General features: G+C 40.9%; 1 protein-coding gene across 12 annotated transcripts in view; it reads right to left on the reverse strand.

Moving 5' to 3' along the window:
• Window positions 1-25291, reverse strand: part of RBMS1 (RNA binding motif single stranded interacting protein 1) — a 203744-nt gene that overhangs the window by 71061 nt on the left and 107392 nt on the right. For 9 of the 12 annotated variants that reach the window (XM_072961045.1, XM_072961049.1, XM_072961051.1 and 6 more), the window contains one exon: window positions 17698-17873. In XM_072961045.1, the coding sequence (XP_072817146.1) occupies window positions 17698-17873 (176 nt within the window). The remainder of the gene's footprint in view (window positions 1-17697; window positions 17874-25291) is intronic. The other 3 variants (XM_072961046.1, XM_072961050.1, XM_072961054.1) reach the window with 1 other exon arrangement.

Below are 25291 nucleotides of genomic sequence, written 5' to 3' on the forward strand. Positions count from 1 at the left end.
TGACCATTTTAGAACAGAACAATGGCCTGCAGAGTCATTATTTCTAACTTTACTGCCTTAAACAAGTTTTCCTAATTGTGATCCAATTAAAGAATGCCATCGATTACACTCAAAATGTAATGTGAAAGGGAATCATTTTATAAATCTACCCCAAAATCAATATTAGGTATGTTTTTTCCTTCAAAATATGGTGTATATGCATTTGACACTCCAAATGTTCCCAGAAGACATTTTAAAAGGTGTCTCATTCAAAATATCTTCTTAGATAAGTAAAAAGATTTCTAGTTGACGTTTTTCATTATTTCACTCATGAAAGTAAAAATGACATTTATCCATCTATTTTCCATTCAAACATATAAGAAGCTTGTGTGCATGTATGTGTGTACATGTGTGGATATATAAACATATACACACAACATGTATGTATATGTACTGCTTGTCCTGTTCTAGAAAGGACTTACAGTAGATAATAAAAAATATACCTTGCAAGATAAAATAAAGGTAAAAATCAATGGCCAGGAGCATGGGACAAGGGGAAAATGAGGCAGGAGTGAAACTGCTTACTGACAGAGGTGAACTATTTCAAGTGCCCGACTTCTCATCGGTGGCTGAGCCTGCAGAGCTTGTCTAATGACTATCAACCAGCGCTGATCAAACACCGCGAATGACATGGAGATCAAGCACCTGACTGACAAGAAGTCTATCATAAGCAGCTCTTCAGCACAAGCATACTTCAATGGTAATTGGTCCTGATGATGAGTCTGAAATGCAAGTGTTAAGTGTAACCTGAATCATGATAAGAAAATCTATTTCTTTCATTGTATCCCTGTTGCTTTGAAAATTGACAATTCATAGAAAAAAATAAAACTCTATAATCAGAAAATTTAATTAATATAACTTATTTCCTGACTAAACTGGAAGACAGTCCAGTTATTGATCACTCAGAGATACAAGACCCTGGCTTATTAATGAGTTCAATGGAGGGATATTAAATACAAAACAAACAAAAAGCAAACAAAAAAACCCCCACACACATAAAAATGGAAACAAGCAAGATTCCAGGTCCTTAGAAAGACAAAGAGTGACCCTTGATTTCTCCCTTTCTTAGATCACAGAGCTGGAAGGAATCTGTTGAGGGTTTCAAATGGCTTTCATCTCACGTGCCAGCCCTGAAGAGCTGCTCGTGGTTGTGTTGTGCAGAGAAGGACTCTGAGGTCCGGCCAGGCCCAGCGGGAAAGGGTGTCCTCATCTATTTATTAGGAATTCTGCTGGGGAACAGAAGTGAGGCGGTGTGTTGCTGCTTGTTTACTCCTCATCTCAGTTCAATTTGCTGATGTTGCCAATGAGGAACTGGAGGCTTAAAGCTGTTGGCTATTTATTCACCATTTCTCTTTAGATTTGTGTGTAGCCTGCCTTATGATAAAAATTATTTGATGTGTTACAGAAACAGACATAATAACAATAAACAGATGTGAAAAACAGGATGAGAGATTAAAAAAAAATATACCTTGGGGGAGGATAAAGTTTGTTCTTGTGGCAAATTCTAAAGCCTTCATTTTCCAGCACTGGGTGATCCAGATGCACTGAGATTTTAGTTGCTCATCCCAGCGAGTGTGAGCAGGAGTGTTTGAGTGTGTGAACAACCAACAAGCAACTCAGGAATAAGTCCCAAGTCTGGCTCTCAAGAAAACAAGGCCTCTGCAATCAGAGATTTGGGTTCATACCTCAGCTTTCCTCGGTGCCACGTAAAGGAGCATTTTATTCATTCATTCGAAAATATTTACTGATATTTGCTCATAATTAATAAGTAAAAATAAGTGAACTAGACAGCATGTTGGAGAGTGGTATTATAACAGTTAGAACAAGGAAAGGGTCACTGAGATACAAAATGCCAAGGTGAAGTGGAGGCAGGTGACAGTTTTTAAAAAGGTGGCCATGGGAGGCTTGTTGGGAAGGTGACATCTGAGCAAAGTCTTGAAAAGGATGAAGGAGAGAGTCAGGGGGTCCCAGGGAGGAGCAATACAGTTATGTGTGGAGGGAAAACCAATGCAGGGCTGCAAGGCAGAAGCAGGCCTGGCAGGTTTTAGAAACACCACGGAGTCTACCATGGCTGGAGTCAAGCAGCGGAGGAGAACAGGAGATACGGTCAGAAAAATAATGGGGACGGGGCAGGTAAGAAAGGGTCTGTAGCCATCATAAGACCTATGAAGGACGAGGAAAATGCAAAAGACACTTGGGGTCAGCAAGCCAGGACCACTGAGTCCCTTGCCCCTGGAGACAGGGTCTACATGGATGTTTTGTGCAGATGTGGGCAACAGTCAGGTACACGGATCTTAGGAACCTGCCCAGAGATATTTATCTTTATGGCTCATATCAGTCCCTGACGTGAAAAGACATGCTTGGATTGTGACACATCCTGGCAACTGTGTCCGTGTGGCAGCAGTACTCCTGAGATGGGGTGCTGCGGAGGCTGAGAAAACAGCAGTGATCCGAGCAGAGAGGGCAGGGTGCCCGAGATCATTTATGGAGAATCACCTCCTTATTTCTCCTCAATATGGTATTCAAATGCTTCTTCCTCGGCGTTTGTTAGTGGTGGACCCACAGAGGAAACCTTGGTTTGGGAGAATCTTTAGAAAGAAAACCAGTGGATCTATATATAGACAGTCCCCAACTTAATAATGGTTCAACTTAGGATTTTGTGACTGGTACAGAAGGGGTGTGCCCTCAGCAGAAATTGTACTTCGAACTGTGATTTATGATCTTTTCCTGGCAAGCAGTGAGCGGTACGATCCTCTCTCGTGATGCTGGACCCGGCAGGGAGCCGCAGCGCCCAGTCAGCCTAGTGATCACAGAGGAAACAACCAGTACACTCACAACCATTCTGTCTTCCACTTCCAGAGAAGCGTTCAATACATTACATGAGATAATCAACACTTTATTACAAAACAGGCTTTGCGTTAAACGATTCTTGCCCGACTGTAGCCTGATGTAAGTGTTCTGAGCACATTTACGGTTGGCTGGGCTCAACTCTGATGTTCGGTAGGTTAGGTGTATTAAATGCATTTTTAACTTAGGATATTTTCAACTGACAACAGGTTTATCAGGACATAACCCCACTGTAAGTGGAGAAAGATTTATCCTAAGATTGTGGTATAAATGAATCCTATAAAGAAGTAAAACCAATCCTGAAAAACTCGTAACCGAGTTTATCATGACTAGCTAAATAAGCAAGGCCAGCAAAGACTGGTGCTGTCAGAACAGACATCCAAAAAGAGAGGACAGCAGGGGAGAGGGGAAGGGGAACTAACTGTGACACGATGGCCTACTTTCAAAAGAAGAATGTTCCTTCAAGACCAAGTCTGAGAATTTTTCAAAGACTATCAGGAACTTGTAGTAGACAGAGAATAAAGGAGATGCATAGCCCACAAGAGTTTTAGAAGCTAGAATCAAGTATTTCAAATTGTGATTTATTAAGCCACCAAAACACACCGGTGAAAAAAACCTCTACAGCTAAAACACATATACAAGCGAGCTGCCATTCCTTGTCTTCCAACATTAGAAAGACAGACAATTAATTCAAGGCCAAAGTGAACTCCACGTGAGAATGGGTATAAAGAAAGCACAATTTTAAAAAGCCATCCTTTTCCTAAAGATGTCAGTCAAGCTAGGAGTTGCTGGAAATCAGGATCTTGAGTATCTGCTGATTTGAATGTTTACTGACAGTCAGGGAACAGTTGAGCATCTACTTATATCTTTAAAGGGCCACGAAGAGATGTTCCTTTGCAATGGAAATGCCATTGGATATTCACAAATACCAGCATTCCCAAGACAGCCACTTTGATAAGAATGATCGCTGTACAGACAGACAAAAGAAGATGACCCAGCAAAGTTTCGTCTATGATTTTAAAAGGGGTAGTCAAATACAGAGCATGAGAAACACTTTATACTTCTTTCTATAAAAGCTTGAGACTGCTGGCAGAAATATAAGCAACACCACAAGATAGAAATAGATATGGAGTTTAAAGTGAAGGGAAAATAAACCCAGGAGTAGCGTTATTACACAGACATGCATACCAGAAAGTGAAGTCCCACAGAATTGTCAATGGTGGATGCAAATTTGGCCCAGAACTTCCTAGTGGTCAAAATAAGAAGGAAATACAGCAACTACGAAACTGGGTGTTCATCAGAGTGAAAGCAAGTTCAGGGCTCAGGAGAAGTCGCATTTGGCCCATGAGGTCAGAAGGAGCTTGCTCCTGTGGGTCTCCCTGAGGCCACAAGCTAGGCGCAACGCCAGGTCAGATGGCTGCTTGGGTGCCTGAGCGCCCCCGCGTCGTGTGGAATTCTACAAGGGCAAATGGCTCTGTGGTTACCATACTAGGCTCTCTGCTGACTTTGTAGCATCCAGGGATAAAATCCACACTCCCTGGAGCAGTGGTTATCAAGTTGGGCTCTAAAGAGAAGCTTTCGGAGTTCCCCCAATTTTCTCTTGGAATTTTAGTTCTTAGCCCTTGAACACAAAAACAAACAAACAGGAAATGTAGACAAATTTTAACACACTGGTAACACCTTCATATTAAGTCTCCTCAAGGGCAGGCGCTGGACCAATGTGTCTCCTGCCACCTCTTCTTGTACATTTGAACTTCTTAAAAATGAGTCACTGATTAGGAAAGTTGTAACTGCATTGGTATTCTGGAAATTCAAGCCTGTGCATGTCCATTCACATAAAACTGTACAAACAACCTACACACACACATCACGTTCAAACAAATGACAGGCCAGGAGCAGGCACAACTAGTTGGTGTACACCCTCACCGTGACCTAACAGCCAGCTATACGATAGTAAGCTGCCTACCACGCTGAGTCACAATTTCAGTAACATCAGGACTAGTACTGGCCGTAGATGTAGGTGCCTCTGGTCTGCCTTTGACATCTATCGTGAGGCACGCAAACAGCCCGTGTTATCAGGGCTCAATGTCAAGACAAGAAAACTTCTGGTTCTTTCTAGCTTTTGGATCAGATTAATTCAAGAAGACACTAAGAAAATAAAATGAGCTGTTAGAAAATTGCTACCTCCGCAACTATTTACAGAAGTGAGAAAGTATCTTCCCCTAATTCTGTACTACTGAAATGGAAGACAAAAATGACCTAGATTTTAGGTTACTGATACTGTTCTGTAACTCTCAGAAGTCCCAACTCAAATACTTGAGTTCACCAAAACTGCCTCACCCTTCTCCCTGATGAATTTATAAATGCTATACATTTGTATTTATAAAATATATACTAAAAAATACTAGTTTGAAATACCTGTATATGCAGTTCTGTTTAAGATTATTGGATGAAAGGACTTTTCTACTAAAAAATTTCTAACCCTCGCTGGCTGGGGTAGTTCTATTATAGATGTGGAGATACTGATTCCATCAACCTCGGAGACTGAGTGGGGCCTGTCACTTCCAGCACTGAGCAGCCTTGCCAACTGATGAATCTAATCTGATACCAACACAATCTACTAAAATCACCATCCTCTTCCACGTGCACCATGCAAGGCTGGAAGGCTCTGTGATAAACCAGGGAACTACAAATCCTTCAGGCAGTTTTTCAGAAGTCTGATTTCTTCCAACAGCTTTTGACAAAAGCTGCAGTGGAGAGGACAGAGTTAAGTTCTTTGGCAGGAAACTGAAGTGCAGATATTTCATACCCATGATTAAGAAGGGCAGAGTTGAGGACAGAGTTTCATTCACTCATGAAAAGGAAAGAGGCAAATCAAGATAGGCGGGTGTTTAGGGAGACAACGGGATGTAGTCCCAGGCCTGCCAGTTCCTAATTTTGACTCCAAGGAGGTCATTTAACCTTCTCTGAGCCTCAGCTTTCTCAATTATAACACAAAGGAATTAAGTCAGTAGATCTTAGTGGGGACTGAACATCAGAACCTCCTGGGAGCTTTAAAAAAATACACAATGATTGCAGTGACATTCATACATGCCAGGAAATGTTCTGAGCATGCTACGCACATTAACCCATTTAGTCCTGCAAGAACTCTGTGCTGTAGGTCCTGTCATCCTCCTGATTTTAAAGCTGCGGGAACGGGGGGCACAGAGAGGTTGCGAGATCTGCCCAGTCAAACGGCAGAGCCGGTTGGAAGGATCCAGAGCCTGGTCTTTAGGACAACTGCATGTTACACTGCCTCTCTCCATGTACATCTTCTGACTCAGAATCTACCAAGGTCCGGGCATGCAAATTTTAATTCTGGAGAACACTCCTTGTGCACAGCCACCTGAACTACAAGCAATGTAAAGTTCTGTGATTCAGCCTGGAGGTGAAAAAAGTGTCATCAACTTTTTAATTAAATAAATCCTCAAATTCTTTGGCCTCAAAAATCTCAGTCAAAATTAAATGGGCTTGGCTTTTAACAGCTAAATTAGTATAAGTGTCAAACAACAACAACAAAAGGTAAAGAATAAAGAGATTGCAGAAAAAAATTTAGCAAATAAAACCTTATCCAGCCAGCTAAGTACTTGGACTACACAGGGTTACTTAAGTAGATTAAGTAATGGAGCAAAATCTAAGCCTATAAATGGGCAGTAATAATATTACTTTCATAATTTTTGGCTTAGATCTGAGGGTGAAGATGAAACATTTTGGAAAAACCCTTGGAAAAGATGAGCACTCCCATCCAAATGGGCTAGTGGTCTATTTGTTTCCAGGATCACAAATAACTGCCTCTTTGTTTCATCTTTAGAGAAACAATGCTTATGCTACCAGAGGGTGGCCCTGGAAAGATGGAAATCTGAAACTATGCACATAAATGCTGACACTCCAAAAAATGCTGGTTTTTCATACAGATTCCCTCACTGGCATCTGACTAATAAGTCAGGAAGATGCTATGGCATAAAGAGAAAGTGAGGAAGACAAGCGATCCTGGTCCCATAAGCAAGGTTAGCCTATTTAGACAGGTTTAAGCCTGGTGTGGCCAGGTCGGTGAGTGCACAGACGGCCAAGAGAAGAAAGCGTCCATGTCCCCTGGCACAGCCATGAACTTGGTCAGGTTTATTTGTGTTATGAGTGTACTTCCTCTCTAATTCTAGATACCCCATTTAGGGAAACTCGTCCTCCTTTCCTCCCACTCAGTCCCATGGCTCTTACAAAATCTCTTCTCAAAAGTCTCCAGTCTGAAGCCAGATGATCCTATCAAGGCAGTTACACAGCACGTTATTAGACAAAAAGCAACTTTTAAAAAAGTTTAAGCCCCCAAAACTAAGCTATAAAAATTTACGAAAACAATGACATGTTGGAGACATGTTGACCATAAGAACTATACAAACTGAAAGCTCCTAATATACAGTATTCCAGCTGACAAATAAACAGGTTTAATTACTGGTCTCTCCTCTGTACTGAAGATTCATCGGTCTGGAGCTGACGTATTATTTCTTTCCATTTAATAGCCAAAAGCTTACAAACTCATAAAGCAAACAAGCACTCAATGTGAAGTTTCCCAAGAGTGGATGAGAATTTTCAGGCAAGAATAAAAGTAAGTTCTTCCTCCTGATCCTTGTATCTGTTAATGGTACCAAATTCCCAGTTTCCTAGACTCAAAATCTTATACTCATCTCAAATCATCTTCCTCCTTGGACCCAACATCTTTCACATGCCGTCAAGGGCAAATCCTTGAAGGTATCACCTACCTTTCCAGTGAAGTACAAGCCTTCTTCTGGCATTAAAATCCCCTGTGATATGCTCGTGGCGAAGACCAGACAAGGCAGGCAGCCAGGCTAGTACTGGCTTCAAACCTGGGCTTGAGCTTCTCACCCAGCCACGAAGACTCATTCGAATGCCAAGCTTTCCTTGATGTCCCCCGTCACATGCAATCACTCCCTATTTTGTAATCTTTGTAGCACTTTTCTACCTCTCACCTGACACATCACATTCTGGTCTACATTGTGTGTGAGGTTTATTTCCTATATAAGACAAGAATCTCCCTGAGGGCAGGAAATGTGCACAGTACCTAGCAAAATCAAAGGCATGATGCTTAATAAATAATGGAATTCACCACTTGCTTCTACTTGTTTAATTTCACCTCAGAAGAGGTTTGGCCTTATGTTTTACTCAGGTTTATACTTGCAGTAAAACGACAATGCTATGTCATGCCCACTATTTTCTAAAGCAATGTTGTTTGGATTTGTTAGTTGGTGATCCCTAAGAAGAATCTTTTTTTCTTTTTGTAAATGCACTAAGCCCCTCAGGCATCAAGCCAATGACAAATGACGTGCCTTCTCTGTGCAGTGTAATCTGGGGAAGCCGCACACTAGACACCTAACCAGGAGCTGAGTTGTGTATAACCACCACATTAAAAGGGATTACTTCGTTAGGTGTCAGGAAAGATGAGCTAGTTCCTCCTCCACCCTCTCGCCTTTACTTTGAGCTTTTGATTCTGGCTATTCAAGTGGACTTAAGGCAAGCTGATTTTTCTAACAAAAATCTTCTTAAATCTATCATGGCCGAGTGTTTCTTTTAGAATCCTGGAGAAATGAGTCTTCATATAGCTTGTGGTAAACGAGGAATGTGGACGCTAATGACGGGAGAATGAAGATAATGAACTGGCATTCAGAGTTTATTTGGGCAGGTAGAAAGCACAGTGCTTTGGAGTTTGCACTCTGGAGTCAGACTGTCCAAGCGCAAGTCCTGGCTCCACCATTATCAGCTGAATCATCCTGAGCAATGAGACAATGAAACCTCTCTCAACTCCATCTTTAAAAGATGGGAAACAATACTGCTCATAAAGTTGTTCTTAGGATTAAAAAATAAAACACATGGCATAGTTACTGGCACACAGTATCTGACAAAGGTCAGCTGCTGGCATTACTTAGGTGCCTACACATTACAGGAATTCTTCACATACATTTATTATAAAATGAAGTTGGGGAAAGATGAAGGGAGAGGTTGTAAACTTCCAACATTCACGCTAACCCAAGAAGGAAATTCTAAGTCAAACCACAACTGCCAAATGAAGACTTGAGGCTTTTATTCCTGATACTACCTTTACCTTCATATAAATAAAAAACACCCCCAAGCTGCTGCCACAGAAGTCTAAGGTTCACACAGAGGAACAGGGAATGGACATAAACTCCATCTGCTCTCACAGAGAAGGAGAGGATGCTCTTGGAAAAATTCCGTGGTTGTGGCTGTTATCTTCAGTGCTGGCTTCCCAACTAACTTCTGCTAAGGCTAATACTGAAATTGGTTTGTCAACAGCGTGTGCAGAATTTGGGCAATACAGGGGAGAAGGCTCTTAGTCATGTCTAGAAATAACAAAAAGAAATCCCAAAGAAAAAGATCAATTGACAATAAGGAAGGCTGGTGAAATCTCTAAATAGCCATGCTTACCAGCAGGTTTTACACTGAAGATGAATTAGAAAAGACATATAACTGAGACTTTTCTGCAAAAATATCAAATACATGCACACAGTAGGTACTTAGCAATAACTAACATTTGAGGTTTCAACTCCCTGTGATGATACGGAAATTCTCTGACCTACAGTAATTTTTAATTCCACTGCGGCATGTAACTGAATTGTGGGCGCTCTCAGACAGAGGGAAGTGAGTCATGTAGCCAGTGAAGAAGCATAGCCCATCACCCAGGGTCCATATTTCAAAAAGGTTTGCTCTAATTGTGTAGCAGTAACTCTCAAGAAGAGATCAAATACTGCGTTAATTTTTAAAAATTGCCCACTCCCTTAAAAAAATGCACAACTGATAGTTGTAATGATAAAAGTGAATAAAGAGCAAAGAGAGGTCTAAGAAAAGAGATGGTTCTCTACTGGAGAAAAGGTATTTGTGGGGAAATTTTTTTGATGCTGAAATTATTTCTTGTGAAATTCTGGGATTTCCCAAAGTCTTCAGACTGTTATCTTGGTTATGGCAAAGATCTACTGTACACAAAGTATTTCTTAAACAACCAGAATTCTTTCATACCAAGAAGGGAAATGAAGCAGTGGACATGAACAAGGGAATGATTCTATATGGCTTATCCAAAAGATGAACAGGGAGATTCAGTTAAATACACACTGTTGCTCCTAAAGTCTGAAATCTGCTTTGACTTCCATTAAAAAAAAAAGATGACAAATGTATTTTGCTCAGCGTCTAGTACACTGTTTTACTCTTCAACTATACAGCCTGTAACTGGAATATTGTTTGCAATGACAGAGTTAAATTACAACGAGTGACAACATTTTGACAAAATAGACTGGCACACCTTTTTAAAGGGATGAGACAAAGTCTAAAAACTTTAAATCTTAAATCATACTTTTCAGCAAAATGCCCGAGTTTCTTGGTTTAAGCCCTCACTGAGTTATTTATTATGTGTCATCTTATGCTAGCAATAATGAAAGAAGCCAAGTTCCAGAAACTATTGCTAGTAATGTTTTATGTACTGAGAAATTTCTAGATTGATGAAGAAAGAATTATTGAGAGGGAAAAAAATTAGCTGCTTTATAGAACAGAAACATTTGGAACTATTATTTACAATATAAAGAAAATCTGTACATGAGCAAGGAGCTATATAGCACACCACAAACAAAAATGGCATGCATTTTCTCTGATTGACTGTGGCAATTATCATCAAAACTCAATTTTGCTTTAGGGGAGAATTTTTCTTTAAAATATGCCAGTCAATAAAACTACACTTTTTAAAGACACACGCTTTACAAGAGAAGAACTATTTTTTCACTACTCTATGTTTCTGTTAACTTCTCTTTTTCTGGCTATCTTTCAAAGGAGTCTGAGGAATAAAAATCTGCAAGATACCATTTTCAGTACCTCTGTAAAATGCAATTTTAAAAAACCTAAAAATTCATATGGCTTTGGAATGAACACAGCTCAGAATGTCCAAATCTCAATTATCTGAGAGGAACTCGATACTGAAAAAAAAAATCTATCGGTCTTTCATTGTTGGTGTCTGTGAACTAAATGCACTATAGCCACCATCACCACCACCAAGACACTACTTCAACTTGCCTAGAAGACAACATTTGAAGGGTAAATTATGCCTCAAAGAGATATCAGCTTCTAACTTAACCCTCCATCAAGAGCTTTGGGTTTTGTAAGATTCACATGCCCGACTTTAGAGTGATAATGAATGTAGGAAATAAAATCTTCTGGTCTATGTCTTCATGACTCTATAGCTGTTTGACTACTCCAGCATAAATCCATGTGGCGTTTATGCATGAAAGAGAGACAGAGTGTGTGTTTCTTTTCTGAAATAAATGTACAGATAACTTGGGGTACATTCAGGCTTCTTGGACTGAGTCACTGGGGATACCTGAATGGCCTTGGGTTATCTGGCTCTAAATTTTCTCTTCAATTTCAAAGTGAGAATCAGATCGCTTTTGGGTGAAGTGACTTTTCCTACTTCATCACAGGATCAATTGTTTTGTTTTGAATTTCAGGTCCTCTCATTTCATGTAGTTTATATGAATTCCAAAGGACTCCCTATTTACCTGAGATTTCATAATACTGGCTCTCGCAGGACTACGGTTACTTTCAGAGTAAACACTGACGGTTTAACTTTGTATCAGGGTTAAAGACTGATTAATTAAGTATAAAAATTGTATTTAACATACTAGAATGCCTTCACTTTCAAATTTATCCTAAAAGTAGCCTCATCATTTTAAAATAAAAGGGATGCTCATTTTATTCCAGAGTACAGGAAAAACAACTTTCAGCACATAGATTGCTTACAAAATTTTAGAGCTGCAGAGAAAAACAGAAATATATAGAAAGGACTATTCCCTACCATTTCAAGGTGTCCATTTTCCTGATAGTTGCCCTGCTTTTCTTTTTTTTTTTACAATAGTCAGAACTTATTTTTTAAAAATCAGTGTTCAACAAATAAACTAGTGGTTTCAGAAAAGCATTTAGTTCAGCAGGCCCTGTTTGATGGTTGCACAAATGAATAAAAGCCTGACCACATTTGGGGAACACCAGAGAGGGTGGAATTTGGGGTCTGAGAGTCTGCCCCTTCCTGTGTGCTCGCTCTCAGTTAACGCAACTCACATTCTCCCTTCATTCAGAGCTAGCACCCCACAGTCGTTTTCATCATGCTGAAGTCCCAGTGCTCCTATCTCTGACACCCCTCAGCCGTCCCAGTGCCTCCCCCCTTCCATCTCCCGTCACTGCCCGGAGTCAAGGTCACGTCATCAGACTATGAGAGCCCCTTTTTCCAAGCCAACCTGCCTACTTTGGTCATAATTACCATTCCATAATTACCAATTATGAGAAAGAGAGAAAAAGAAAACACTGAATTATTCTTTTCTTCCACTCCAAGGGTCAATTTCTCCTCTTTACTAAAGAATAAACTCCAAACTTGTTAGCTTATTATTCAAAGTGCCAAGAATATGCTCCCAGCCTGCATCTCAGCCTCACCTTTCTCTGCAGCCACACTCTCCACTCAAGGCACCAGGAGCCCTCGCTACCAACAGCGGCTGACTGGCAGCTCCACCCCGCCGTACTCTGCACTTGCTTAAATGTCCAAGCACCCTCGTATCTCTTGGGCCCTTCTGGAGGCCTGGAGGACACTATGCTTTCCACCCTGCATGAAATCTTCTTGTCCTTTAAGGTCGAAATGTCACCTCCTCCCTGAAAGCTACCCTGATCCCATGGTATCAAGGTTAATGAAGCCTTCCTGTGACTCCTCCCTGAACACTGCACTGATTATAACATTTACTTTATTCTGTCTTAAATTAGGGTTGGTTGTTTACGTCTGCCTCTGTTGAACTGTCCTGCTTTTCTGCTTTGCCTTTTTAAGAGTTGCACTGTATTCAAAAGAATAAGAAAAACTTGCAGAGAACAGAAAACAAAGGGCTAGGAAGTGAAAAATATACTGGATATTTCAATCAGGGAAACATTGTATTTCAAAAATATTTCCTTTAAATTAGTAACAGGCTGTAATACTGTAAGCTAGATTTAATTTCACATTTATATAAAATCATGTTTTATTGTACTTTGAAATGAATTAGTTATCTACTGAATGAAAAGGGAAAAGAAAAAAAAAAAAACTGGTTGACCAAGGAAAGATTGGTTTGGGGATGAGAGAAAGGCTGTAGAAAGTAGAAGTAGAAATACCTCATTTTGTTTTAATATCAATAGACTTTTTCCTTTAAGTAGCTGATGCACTGAGTTATCTAGACCTTTTCATGTGATGTTAAGTCCACAGTAACCTCTAGCCTTGGCCAACAGAGACTCACACATTCACTCCCACTGCAAACAAGGAAGGACTATGGACCAAACCTTGTACTCAAATATTGTTTTTAAATAAAAAAAATCTGGACACAACAAAAGATTCTACACTATTATGACCGGGGATAAATCAGGGGTGGTGGCATGAGAATGAACCTAGTTTTCTGTGAGTGAAGTAGTCTCCACCCCAAAAAAAGCCCCAAGGAGAGAAGGCTGGTGGTTTGTGTTAATATAACCTATTCCCTGGTTTTCCTAGCTTTCAGGATCAGAATCTGGTATTTTCTCCTTAATTTAAAATGGAGGATTGCATATAATTCGAATTTATCTAGTAGTCAGGATTTTGTGGTGCAAAGGCTCAGGAACGAGGAGACTAATACATTTGCTGAATGACAACTGTGTCCCCGGCCGTGGACCTGCTCTTTTCCTTATGTTACTTGATTTCATCCTAATCACACCTCATGATATAAGCATTATCTGACCCATTTTACAGAGTATTGACTGAGAATTAGGACTTGCCTAGCACTGTGGTAGGTAACTCCAGGGTACCCCAAACTTGCCACCCTGACCACCATGATTTCGTACTGTAGGTGAGCAATGTGTGAAGATGATACGCTGTTAGCATCACATCCTGCCATAGACATGTTGCTAAATAACCTAATAGGCCCTTGGAGAACAGAACTAACTGTAAGGAAATAAGGTGCTGACTGTGAGGTGGGGACACATTAAAAATAGAGTTTCGTGAGATCCACGTGTGAAGGAGGCAGGGTGAACTGAGACTTGACCTTGAAGTATCAAGAAAGGGCAATAGAGAGGCACCTGAGGTGAGGCAGCAGCAGAAGCAAGTGGTTCTCACCTGTCACACCTCAGGAGAGAGGAGCCACCCAATTCTTATGGGAGAAAGAAGAAAGGCCAAAGAAGAAGCCACAGGACCTGGAGACTAACATAACGGGAACAGCCAACACTGCTCCAAAGCTTCAACTGGAGGAAAGCAAATCTGCAAAGATGAGTTTGTAGAGGAAGGAGACAGTGCTGAATGTGAGGTGCTAATATGATATTCAAGTGGAAAATCTGCAGAAAATTGGAAAGAGAAGAGAATACCCCAATGAGAGGATGGGGGCTACAGAGGAACAAGCCAAGAAAACTGATATCACAAGAGCAAGGAGCTGAGGAAGGGGGCGTGGACAACAGTGAAAACCAGCCAGGGGACTCGGGGACAGGAGACACCACACAGTTTCAGTTGAAAACTTGAAGGTGAGATGCTGAGGGTTAAAGTGGCAAGAAAACAGAAGCACTGAGAGCCCTCAGCTCACCTGTCTAGAAAATGTGCCTGAGAAGTCTGAGTGGTAACACAGTCAAAGCAAAGGTTTTTGTTTGGCTTGCTTTTTGGAGAAAGGAGAGAATGAAGATTAGCTAAAGGTTGAGGGGCAACAGATGAGTCCTTCCTCTGTCACCCAGATCATTCTGCTCCCCAAACTTGCTGGTTCCCTGCACCAATGTGTTCTTTTTGAGTAGATAACACTTCAGAAACAGGAAGCAGAGATGCAGCAGCCAGAGCAGTCAGTCAGGATCCCAACAAGACTTCCTATGTGTACACACACATCACAGTTTAGAAGTTAACTAGAGCTGGTCAGCTTCTGCCATTAAATGCTCTTAGAAAATTTGTCTACTTTTAATCTGTATCACCTGGCCACCATTACCACTGTCACATCCCTGCCTGGTCCTTGATGCTAGTCCCCTTCAACTCACCTAAACTGGCTGCCTCCAATCTAAGCCCCTTCTCCTTAACCACGCTGACCCACACTTCTCAGTGTCATGAGTCCCTCTCCGACTTGGGGTGAGGCTGCTTATAGACTGTCCTTTCTTGTCATGTTATAGCATCTGTATATCCTACTCCAAACATAATCTCTTTAAAGATATTTTTTGTCTTCCTCTCTGGTTTTCATAATCCTCATGTCATTCTTGCCTTCAGGTTTCATGTGTGGTTTGTACGGAGTTGAGTCACTATTACCAACATTCTCAGGTGTCTTTTTTCCATCCTTCTGTTTAGATAACCCTCTAAAATATCCAAGTCCCCTAGACACCCAAATTATTTTGTTTCAATTGTTACCCCTCCTACAATTCATTCCATCAGGTCGATTTGTAATTACAGTGCTAAATATTTATTTCTAAAATATTTTCTTTTTTAGAGCTATGAATTTATACCTACCTTTTCTGACAACCTTTGAAACTTTTCTAAACAATCTCTAATTATGTCCACTGGATTTTTTAAGCCCTAGGTTGAGTCACTTTCCCATAAGGTTCTTGTCACTTCCATGTCGCCAACTAGCTGTTCTTTATTGGAAACAATTAAGTCCAGAACAAGAATGCCCTTTTTTGCTCTCTCTACATTCTAAGACACAAAACTGTCAACAAGACAAATCTGGTACTTATTAGATGCTCTGGGTTAAATGGAATGAAGTTTTCAGCAGATACCGACATAGAATTCTCTATTATCATGTGTCTTATCTCTGTAATAATAAAGAAAACTATCGTCGGAGTTAAATACCAAACCGGGGGTTTTGCAAATGACAGGAGAGAGTGAGAGTGGCCAACAGTGACTGCTGCCATTGATACTAGAGAGTGATGTTTGCACACATTAAGAAAACCCACATACATCAAAGAGACCAACAACAAAGGAATGAGTTTTCTAAGAAAAATGATTAAATGTTCTTCTACTGCATTTGGAATATGATTTGATTCAGTTAAAAAAACCCTGCTGGTTTAATTTCTCAAATATATATTTACTGTATATAAAACATGCTATGACTGTATCATTTTATGGTTGTTGAACTCTATCCCCTTAATGTTAAAACTCATTTGACACGATTCAAAACTGGCTGAGGAACAATTTGTCTTTTGAGATTCCCTTCCCTTCCCTTACACCTCAAGAATGGGAGAGTTAGCTTCATTCCTTTGTTTCCTACGAAGTTATATTTTTAGCTTCTTAGACTTAATGGCGCTCTATCTACCTGTAATTATGCTGCAAACGCACAAGGAGACGCCAGTAAAGGCCGGCAGCAGACAAGATAGCAAACGGCCTATTTGTGGTCCTGAACAGCTGCAAACGGGCAGGGCACGCCTGGCAAAGTTCCTTCTGACGCTGGTCAGGCCTGACAAACCCCAAGAGCCGGACTGGCTTTCAAAGCAGTCCCCAGCACAGGACATTATTTCACTGACCTGGAAGCAAAGGGCTGCAGACATAGTTCAAGAGGGCTGATGAAAAGGGGAACATGGGAAAGGCACAGGGAAGGTGCTGAGGGCGACGGCCTTCAGAAAGCTCTCCAGAGCCCAAAGCACCACCAGCCCTGTCCCACCCTCCTCCCTAAAAACAACATAGAGCAAAACCACCACTACCTCCTGATGGAAGGCCAGACATTACTTTGAGCTCCAGTTTGGAAACACTGCCCCAAGTAAGCTTTGAAAATAATTTTTTTCATAAAGTTAGAAGCAGTAAGTTTATACTTCACCCAGGACAACAGAAATAAGATGCTGTTAATCAGATGTTTAGAAGTGGAAATATTTTTCGGGGAACAGCAAACATTCTTTAGTAGACATCCTTTTCCACAGTTACAGAAGATTCCATCTATAAGAGACTGTGATGTTCTCCGGATAAACAGAAGAGAAAGCACGTGTGTAGGCTTTTAGAGCTTAACGTGGTTAGAGTCTTTTAGTCTTCACACAATGATCCTTGCAATGCACAGTGCTTCTGGCTCCTGGGTTTCCCGGGTTTAAAGTAGCAAGCACTTTCTTACTTAGGGAGTTAATGTAATCACAGCAAAGTAGCATATTTATATTCTATTCGACAACACTAGCATACAATGCAGATTTACTTTGGAACACAGTTGTGCACATATGCACATTTCTTCACAGAACTCAGCAAGGATGGCAGTGAGGAGGCGAACAGGAACTTTGGGAGTAGGAATTCCCAGAGACGAGGGTGAACAACCTGGACCACAAAACTGTAATTCTGAGTGAAGACAGACCACAGCTGCTCTGCTGGAGTCAAAGTTTACACACATTTAGGATTAGGTTCGACGGTAACTACCTTTCTGACAAACAGTGATCACTAACCTTTCTCTTATGATGGGACAGACTGGCCCCAGAGGTGCTTCCACAAATACAGGCACTCCTCAAAAGGATGCAGACATGTTTTTAAGTAATTCATATTCTGCTTCTCACGTGCCATTGCAGTCAAATTCTACTGAGAAAACACTCCAGTTTATTTTGTCACGTAGGCATCCTGCTGATGCTAATGCTGATGGAAAAAGTGTCCAAGGACTTAAAACTGAGAAACCCCGTCACTGTGTCCATCATGAGGAGTCACAGATTTATCTTGTACTGAACCTCTCTTATAACACAATTTATATCACTCTGTAATACAATCAAGGAAACATTTAGCAGCTACAAACAATAAGAACAGCTTCTACTTACGGCTGACACAGCTTCACCAGGTCCTGGTCTGTGGTGTTGGGAGGCAGCCCTCGGATATAAAGGTTCGTTTTGCTTAGCTGATCCCATCCTGAGTTGCTACTGCTGCTACTGTTGTTATTACTGCTGGTGGTGCTGGGGCTGGGAGGGGCCATGGGGTGGGCTGGGACCAGAGACTGCTGGAAAACAAAGACAGCAGGGTTAGAACGCCAGAGGGAAGGTATTCAGCTCCATTCAGAGGCCCAGTGATCTCCCAAATCCAATGAAGTTAACCAAGATACAAATACAGATCATCTAAAGCTACTTTAATATATAAATTTTAATTTACACCTTAAAGAAGATCTGTTCATTCTATACAAATGCCCTCTCCTTCAACATGAAATTGATAATAGGATTTCACTCGGTAGAATATTTGCTATGTGCACCTTCAATAAGACATTTTTGTAAGATTTTAATCACATACATTAAGGAACACATCTGAGACTCAAAATTAACTTGCAGAAAGTTATGTGATAATATTATTTTAATATACAGTAATTTAGAAATCATTGGACTTTTGAAAAGGTTTTCAAATTCTGAAGAACACTTGATTGAAAGTTGCCAACAATTTTATTGAGATGATTCTTAGGGATTAAAAAAAAGAGATTATTCTTCAAGTGTTTAAGAAAGTCAGAGTTCAATCAAGATGCTCAAATAAGGAAGACATCGCCTCATTCTAAGACAGGCCCAAACGGCTTTATTGAGACATCAGGATACGATTCACAGGCAGGCTGCCTTTCGCTCTGGCTAACCTTGTGAAATTTAACCCCTGTGAGAATGGAGTAGTAGCTGGAAACCTTCCCAGGCCTCGCAGCAAGCAACGTAACTTTTGTAAAGCCTGCAACCCAGGGCTCGGTGTGGTTTCAGCCACCTAGGAAGAGTGTCTGAAAATGTACTCACACCAGATCATTGTTAACCAATCGAGAGAAACCACACTGCTTTGTCCCTCCACCACACACATGACTTCTGAGGAAGTTACATGGTTCAGTTTGAGATGGAAGTTAAGCACACCCCGAAGTGTCCTCACAGCAAATGCTCTGCAGTTTCACACCAAGACAGGAATTTTTTCACTTCACATCTTCTAAATAAAAAATAGACTAATCAAGGACATCACTTACATTGAAGATATAAAATCGGTCACTAGACATTCAACAAAAATTTCAAATCTTACAGCTTGATTTTTACTACCATAAACAAGAAAATTAGGTTTATCTAAGACATTATTACATTCCACTTTAGAAAGTTCCAAAAAGCAGACCGCTTACAAGAAATAGAACCTTGCTAATCTTATCAGCAATTGAAACTATTCAAGACAGATTATCTGGCTCTGCACCCAGCTTCTGCCATGAGCATCCTAATTCACAGCATCCCAACACACTGGGATCCTCATTTATCCAGACAGGTAAGCATTATTCATGTCCTATACTATGCAGATTCTTCTTCAGAAGGAGAGTTGCAAGAAGTGTTAACAATAGCCAGTGTATAAATGAAGGCTGAACTTGAACCAGGAATATCAGTCCTGCTTAATCCAAATAAAACCTGCCCGAGATCATATCCTATCAAATCTATTTAATTTATGCCCTTTATAAGCAGTTGAACTCACATTCTTTCCTCTCATCCCTGGTTTTTCTTTAAGGAAGAAAAACTGCTTTCCAGATATAAGCTAAGCCCTGTGCCTTGCTCTGCCACAGATGGCACCTCAGACCCCCAGCCGCGCCACACAGAGGTCTGTGCTCCTTCTCCAAAGTCACTCAACATAACTGCTGGTTGCTACCTGCAATTAGCCAGACGCCCCCTATTTCTCACTTTAATTAAGAGCAGAGGTGCTGGGAAGTAACACACACACACAGCTGACTCCTCATCCCGAGCCTCTGATTTATACAAATAACTGACAGCTGTAGACAAAACTAGGCAAGACTAAAGTTTTTCTCAAATCACCTCTGACTGACGTCCGAGAACCTGTCCTTGCACAAAGCATGCTGTTTTTCACAGTAGGACCTTGTATGTTCAGTGCCGCAATGTGGTCGCCTGGGATAAGAAACTGCAAGAGTCCAAAAGAAGCTGTGGATCAGGTCCATCCCCACTTCTCAGTGGGATTATATCAACTCAAAGCAAAGGAACCATCGGACATTTTAAAGACAACATCCCAAGTCGGCATCGGCTCTTACCTCTGCGTTTCTCTGGGGTGGGGAGTGGAGCGCCAGGCAGGGGACTCGTATCATTCCCTCATTAAAAGAAACATCTGGGGGATGATTTACTTGGAGATTATTTGGACACGAAGGAGTAGGTTGTTATTTATGTATTTATTTTTGGCAGAAGTAGAACCATGATTTACATCTTGGAATGTACATGGCTCATTTAATATATTTTGACAGGCCTCCTTATTTATTGCAGTAATATTTTCCCACTCTGAGAAGTAGGTGGGGAGCATATACAGCCTGTCCCTCCATTACTCCCCTCTAGCCTGCCCTCTGGGGGAAAGAAATCTCCTAGTACCCCGATCCCAGCTAGGAGAAGGGGGTTCCCGAATGTATCCCCAGGAGGATGAATGCTCTCTGGTGAGCCCTACACAGGGCAAGTTTAAATTCAAATGTATTCAAATACCAACTCTCAGAAATAACTGAAGAGTAAAGAGAAGAAGCCCTGAATCAGTCTAGGTTGTCAATTTTCTATTTTCTGGTGCAGAAAATTTTAGATCAAACATTAAGTTTCTAGAACTCACTGAAATTAAAAATTTAAATCCTGATAAAGACTGGATGTGTGTTCAAAGAAGGAAACTCAAACACAATAAAGGGGTTTACTCCTAAATATTCAGAATGGGTTAATAACACTGTGCCCTATGCTTTATATGCACGATCTTACTTAATCCAACGAGGTTCTCCCATTCTGCGGATCAGGAAACTGAGTCTCAGGAGGCCTTAAGTAATGTGCTACAGTCACACTTTTAGAAGGTGGCAGGGCTGGAATTTGAACCCAGCTCTGCTGGACAACAAAGGCAGAGCCCTCAATTTGTGCAACGGCACCCCAAAACACTGTCTATATCCTAAATGTGCCATTTGTTATTATTCAATTTTTCTGTGCCCATCATTCCTGCAACTTAAATTATTAACTTCAAGTTTCTCTGAAATATGACATAATACCACTGGTGGCTATGCTTTTTTAAGAAAGTCAAAGGTGACTTTAAGTTAATTTAATGAGCAAACAGTTGGCTTTTTTTAAATAACAAAACCTTTTAAAAGGTCGGCTTTAAAAATCCTACCTTATAAATCTTTTCATTAACAAAAGAATTCTGCAAATAATTTTTGAAGGCTACATATAGCATGTGACCACTGAACACCAAAGTCTGCATTTTAGGAAGGCTGGACTTAACCAGTGAAGAATTAAACCCTCACTCCCAGATTGAAACACAAACACTGAGAAGTCTTTAACTACAAAGTTAGAACTTGGATCAACTCAAAGCAATTAGACTTTGTCACTATGTACCTCAACAGCAAGAATGACAAACTTAAAAAAAATTAAAGCTGTCAAGTGGATAACATTTTACCAAATTCCATTTTCATTACTGACTGTCCATTTGTATTTTGCCTCTTAAAACCCCTAAGCTGCCCTAGAATTTGAAAAGACACTCCCACTATCCACTCCTTGGATGAAATGTTTTTTTTTTTTTTAACATGAATTCAACCTATTTATTGATGGAACTGAGTGGCTGAATGACTACAGCTAAATGCTGACCCATCTCACAAGAGCCTAGGAGTCTATCTGAGCCTTCCCTGGCCTAATCTCACGGCTTTGGGCCATGCAAACAAGATACCTATCAAGTCGTCTATCCAAGGGCAGAGAAAACAAGCTAATTCCGTTTTCAGGATAGCATTTATCTGGGCTGTTTAGAAAAATAACGTTGGTGGTGAATGAACGGGTGGCTATATTAGCAGACCCTCTCTACAGTCCGTGCAGGAGAGGATGTAGGCATTAGCAGGAAGAGTGCTTGTCAGCAATCAGGGAGGACTTCCTGTGTGGATAACGCTGAGGGAGGACTTCCTATGTTGATAACACTCAGGGAGGACTTCCTGGGTGGACAGCTCTGGTGTCTCCATCCCACCAGGAAAGCTCATCCTACACTAAAAGATAGGATGGTCGACAACAGGCACACAGCAACTACACACGTGGTGAATCTAATTCCCTCCCCCTCCCATCGCTCTCCACCCGAACGCACACTAAGTAGTCTCTTCTACATAAATGCAAGTCTAAAAGTCTTTTACAGCAAAGAGCAAAATTAACCATGTGTGAACTAAAATATATTAGTAATCATGTATATCGTTGCAGATTTCTGTTCAGCAAAGACAATCAAAAGACAAAGACTCGTTACTATCAATTCTATTGTCTTACTTCCTTCCTATTTCAATAGGCTAGAGAACAGTGCTCTGACCAATCTCACAGCTGAAACTGTCTTCCCCTATCCCTGAGCACTTCCCTAAGAATATTTTGAAGGGAAAGGAAACCTAGTATCTGCTTTTTAATTACCCTCAAGTCTTTTTAAGGCTATCACCCTTACAGTTTAATGTTGTAATTCATAATCCCCATCCTCATTCTGCTACACCTACACCACCACCATCAAACAGCACAGAGGTTTAACACATTGACTATTCCTCTTATCCGGAAGCAAAATAATCATTACAGTTGTGCCTGAGAGCAGACAGACGTCATGGACATTATCATCTCACCAGGAAACAGTACACTACATCCAGCCTGGTGGGAACCAAGCACTACGTAAAAGGCAGTATCTGCTACACTAATTCTACACACTGGCTCCTCTCCACAAGCTTTCAAGATGTAAAAAAACTTAACAACTTGAAGGAATTATGGAACGGGGTTGAGGAGGTGGGGGGAGCCCCCAGATGGGCCAATTTTACCATAGTCAGGCAATTTTTTGTTTTGTTTTGTTTCCTTTTGGACACCCCAGTGGCTCCAAAAAGGGCTAGAAATAATGGCTGAGGAAGATAAAGTTCCTGGCACAGGGAGCTGGGAAAGTACAGAGCTGAGAAGTGGGAGTGAATCAGTGAGAATGAGAAGCTGGCCAGGAAGCAGATGTTCTTCCGGGCAGGCGGGGGGGGGGGGGGGGGGGGGGGAGGCGGGAGGCAGGGGGCGGCGGTGAAAGGATGCACCTATATTAACGCAGAACAACAGCGCCCCTTCACACAAGCAGCTCTTACTCATCCCTCATGTGGGAAGGAGGACAAACAGGCAAACAGCAATTCATCCCATTTGATGCCAGGATATCAAAGCTTAAAATCACACAGCTAATTAGTTAATGAAACTGGTTCTCGTATCATCAGTGTCCCTTGTTTGGAAACAAACTTTGTAGCCTCTAAAACTACGAAAGGAGCAATAGATTATTCAGGTTTTTTTGTTTTTTTGTTTTTTTTTTTGCTGGATTATGTGTCAAAGCAGAGAGTTTCCATGTTGTTATATTAGCTATTCAAATAAAATCTAAAAAGAAAAATTTCCAAGACTACATAGTTAATATTCTTCAAGATACCTATCAAAGCTGATCCTTATATGTAAAGTTGCAATTGCTAAGAAATCTCTTTACCTAAATCTGTGAATAAAATATCGTTCTCTTAAGCTTCAAATAAAAAAAAATTAAATTTAAGACTTGCACTGAAATTTTAAAATGTACTATTCTGGTGGGTGATGTGGATATTAGAGGAAGCCAATACATGGGTGGGGGCTGGGAGCACGGGTATATCTGTATCTCCCTCTTAGCTTTGTTGTAAATCTAATATTAAAAAAAAAAGTATTAAAAAAGGTCTTTAAAAAACAAAATGATGATACCAGATGGAAGGTATTAAATATACGTTATTCACTAGCAAACTGGAAGGCCAAAAAAGTAAGGGGCTTAAGACAATGGGTTCAAAACTTCCCTACTAGAAAGCACAGTCATTAGGAAGGAAAAGCTTTGAACAGTGGGCTCCTGGCCTTCTCTGCCCTTAACTGCATCACATATAATGGTGGGGTATGGTACAGTTTCTGAAAATAGTAAGAGTTAAACCAAGGGAAGATCAAGGATGAAAGGGCCTGGGACAGAAAGGTTGAAGAAGGCTTCACAGAGGGGGTCGATGGCCGAGTGAGTTGAATATTAATGGCAAGTCACTAAGAATAAGAGGAAGGGAGAGAAAAGGAGCCAACAGAGACACAGGCAGGAAGGACTATTCTTCATGAAAGCCAGGGAGAAGACCAATCTCGGTTGGCTCAAAGGGTATACTAGGACAAGCTGATGCTGGGGGAGGAGGAGGACAGGGGGCGATACTAGAAAGGTGGTAGGACAACCTAGAAATCAATATAGATTATGGAGGTGAAGTCACACATGACTGTTCAGAGTCTCACAGCGAGAAAGGAAAAAGATGATAAATGAAGAGGATATCTTGTGGGGAACATAAAATTAAGGAAATTCTTCCACTTCCTCTTTATGAAAAGGTATTTCGACAAGAAAAATGACTGAATGAAAATTGCTGAGTATCTGGATTCAAATCATACAGCCCCTCACCTGGGAAATGAGCAGGTTAGTCTGGGTGATTTCTAGGCTCCCTTCCATTTCCAAATTCAAAGGCAGGAAAATGCTTCTTGCTGTCTCTGGCTAAGGCATATCGAGATAGAACCCAGCCAGGACCTGGGTACACTTCTCTGCCTGCCAACAGCCAGAGAACTGGAGCAAGAGGTTAAATTCCAGCAGACCCAGGAAGGAAGATTCACTAACACCACCACATGGTGCAGCTGAAGACAGCAGGAGTCGCACTGCGGTTCCACCTCCCACATCACTTAGGGCAAGCAGATTCCCCATTTAGCCACAGATGTTTATAAGAAAATATTATAAATACAGAAGCTCTTCTAAAATTACAACTAAAGCTTAAAGAAACAAATTTTAAAAATTAAAGACATAATATTCAGAGTTCCTATAACCAGAGTGGTCTTCAGGTGAAAATATCACAGCTTAAGTCACCTTAATAACGTCAACCTCTTGAGACTTTATGGTGGTTAATAACCCCGCATCTTTCTGTGTCAATGTGTAATCAGTCTAAAAAGTTGCATTTCACATTCAATTTAATCTTATATAAAAGGACCGTGCAGTAGCTTGAAAACCACCTTAAAAGAAAGTTCGTAATAACCAGCTACTACTGAAACATGGTAAACAAAAACTCCCGCCCAACTTCAGGTATGAAAATAAGTGCTGTTCTGGATTCTGAATGCAAGTGCATGGAGAATGTTTTTCTCCTCCTTCTGGGTCTCAAATGAGGAGTTTTCAAATTGATACCAGTTTTGCTCCCCAACACAGAGCCCTGCCTGTAAAAGAACAAGAACAATCTCTTCCTTTTTACTCAAAATAAATTGAAAAAAGGAAACTTCCTAAGGGAACTACAGTGTTACCTTTATCATGACAGCTCAGGACACCTCTGCAAAGCTCTGAATTTCCTGCCTCACCCCAATGAAGCTAGGATGCCCAGCATGGACAACTTCCTTCCAGCTGTTTTTAAAAGTCTATGTACAGTATGGTTTACATCTT

Source organism: Vicugna pacos, chromosome 5 (genome assembly GCF_048564905.1).
Source record: "Vicugna pacos chromosome 5, VicPac4, whole genome shotgun sequence".
In the NCBI taxonomy this organism is placed as follows: Eukaryota; Metazoa; Chordata; class Mammalia; order Artiodactyla; family Camelidae; genus Vicugna; species Vicugna pacos.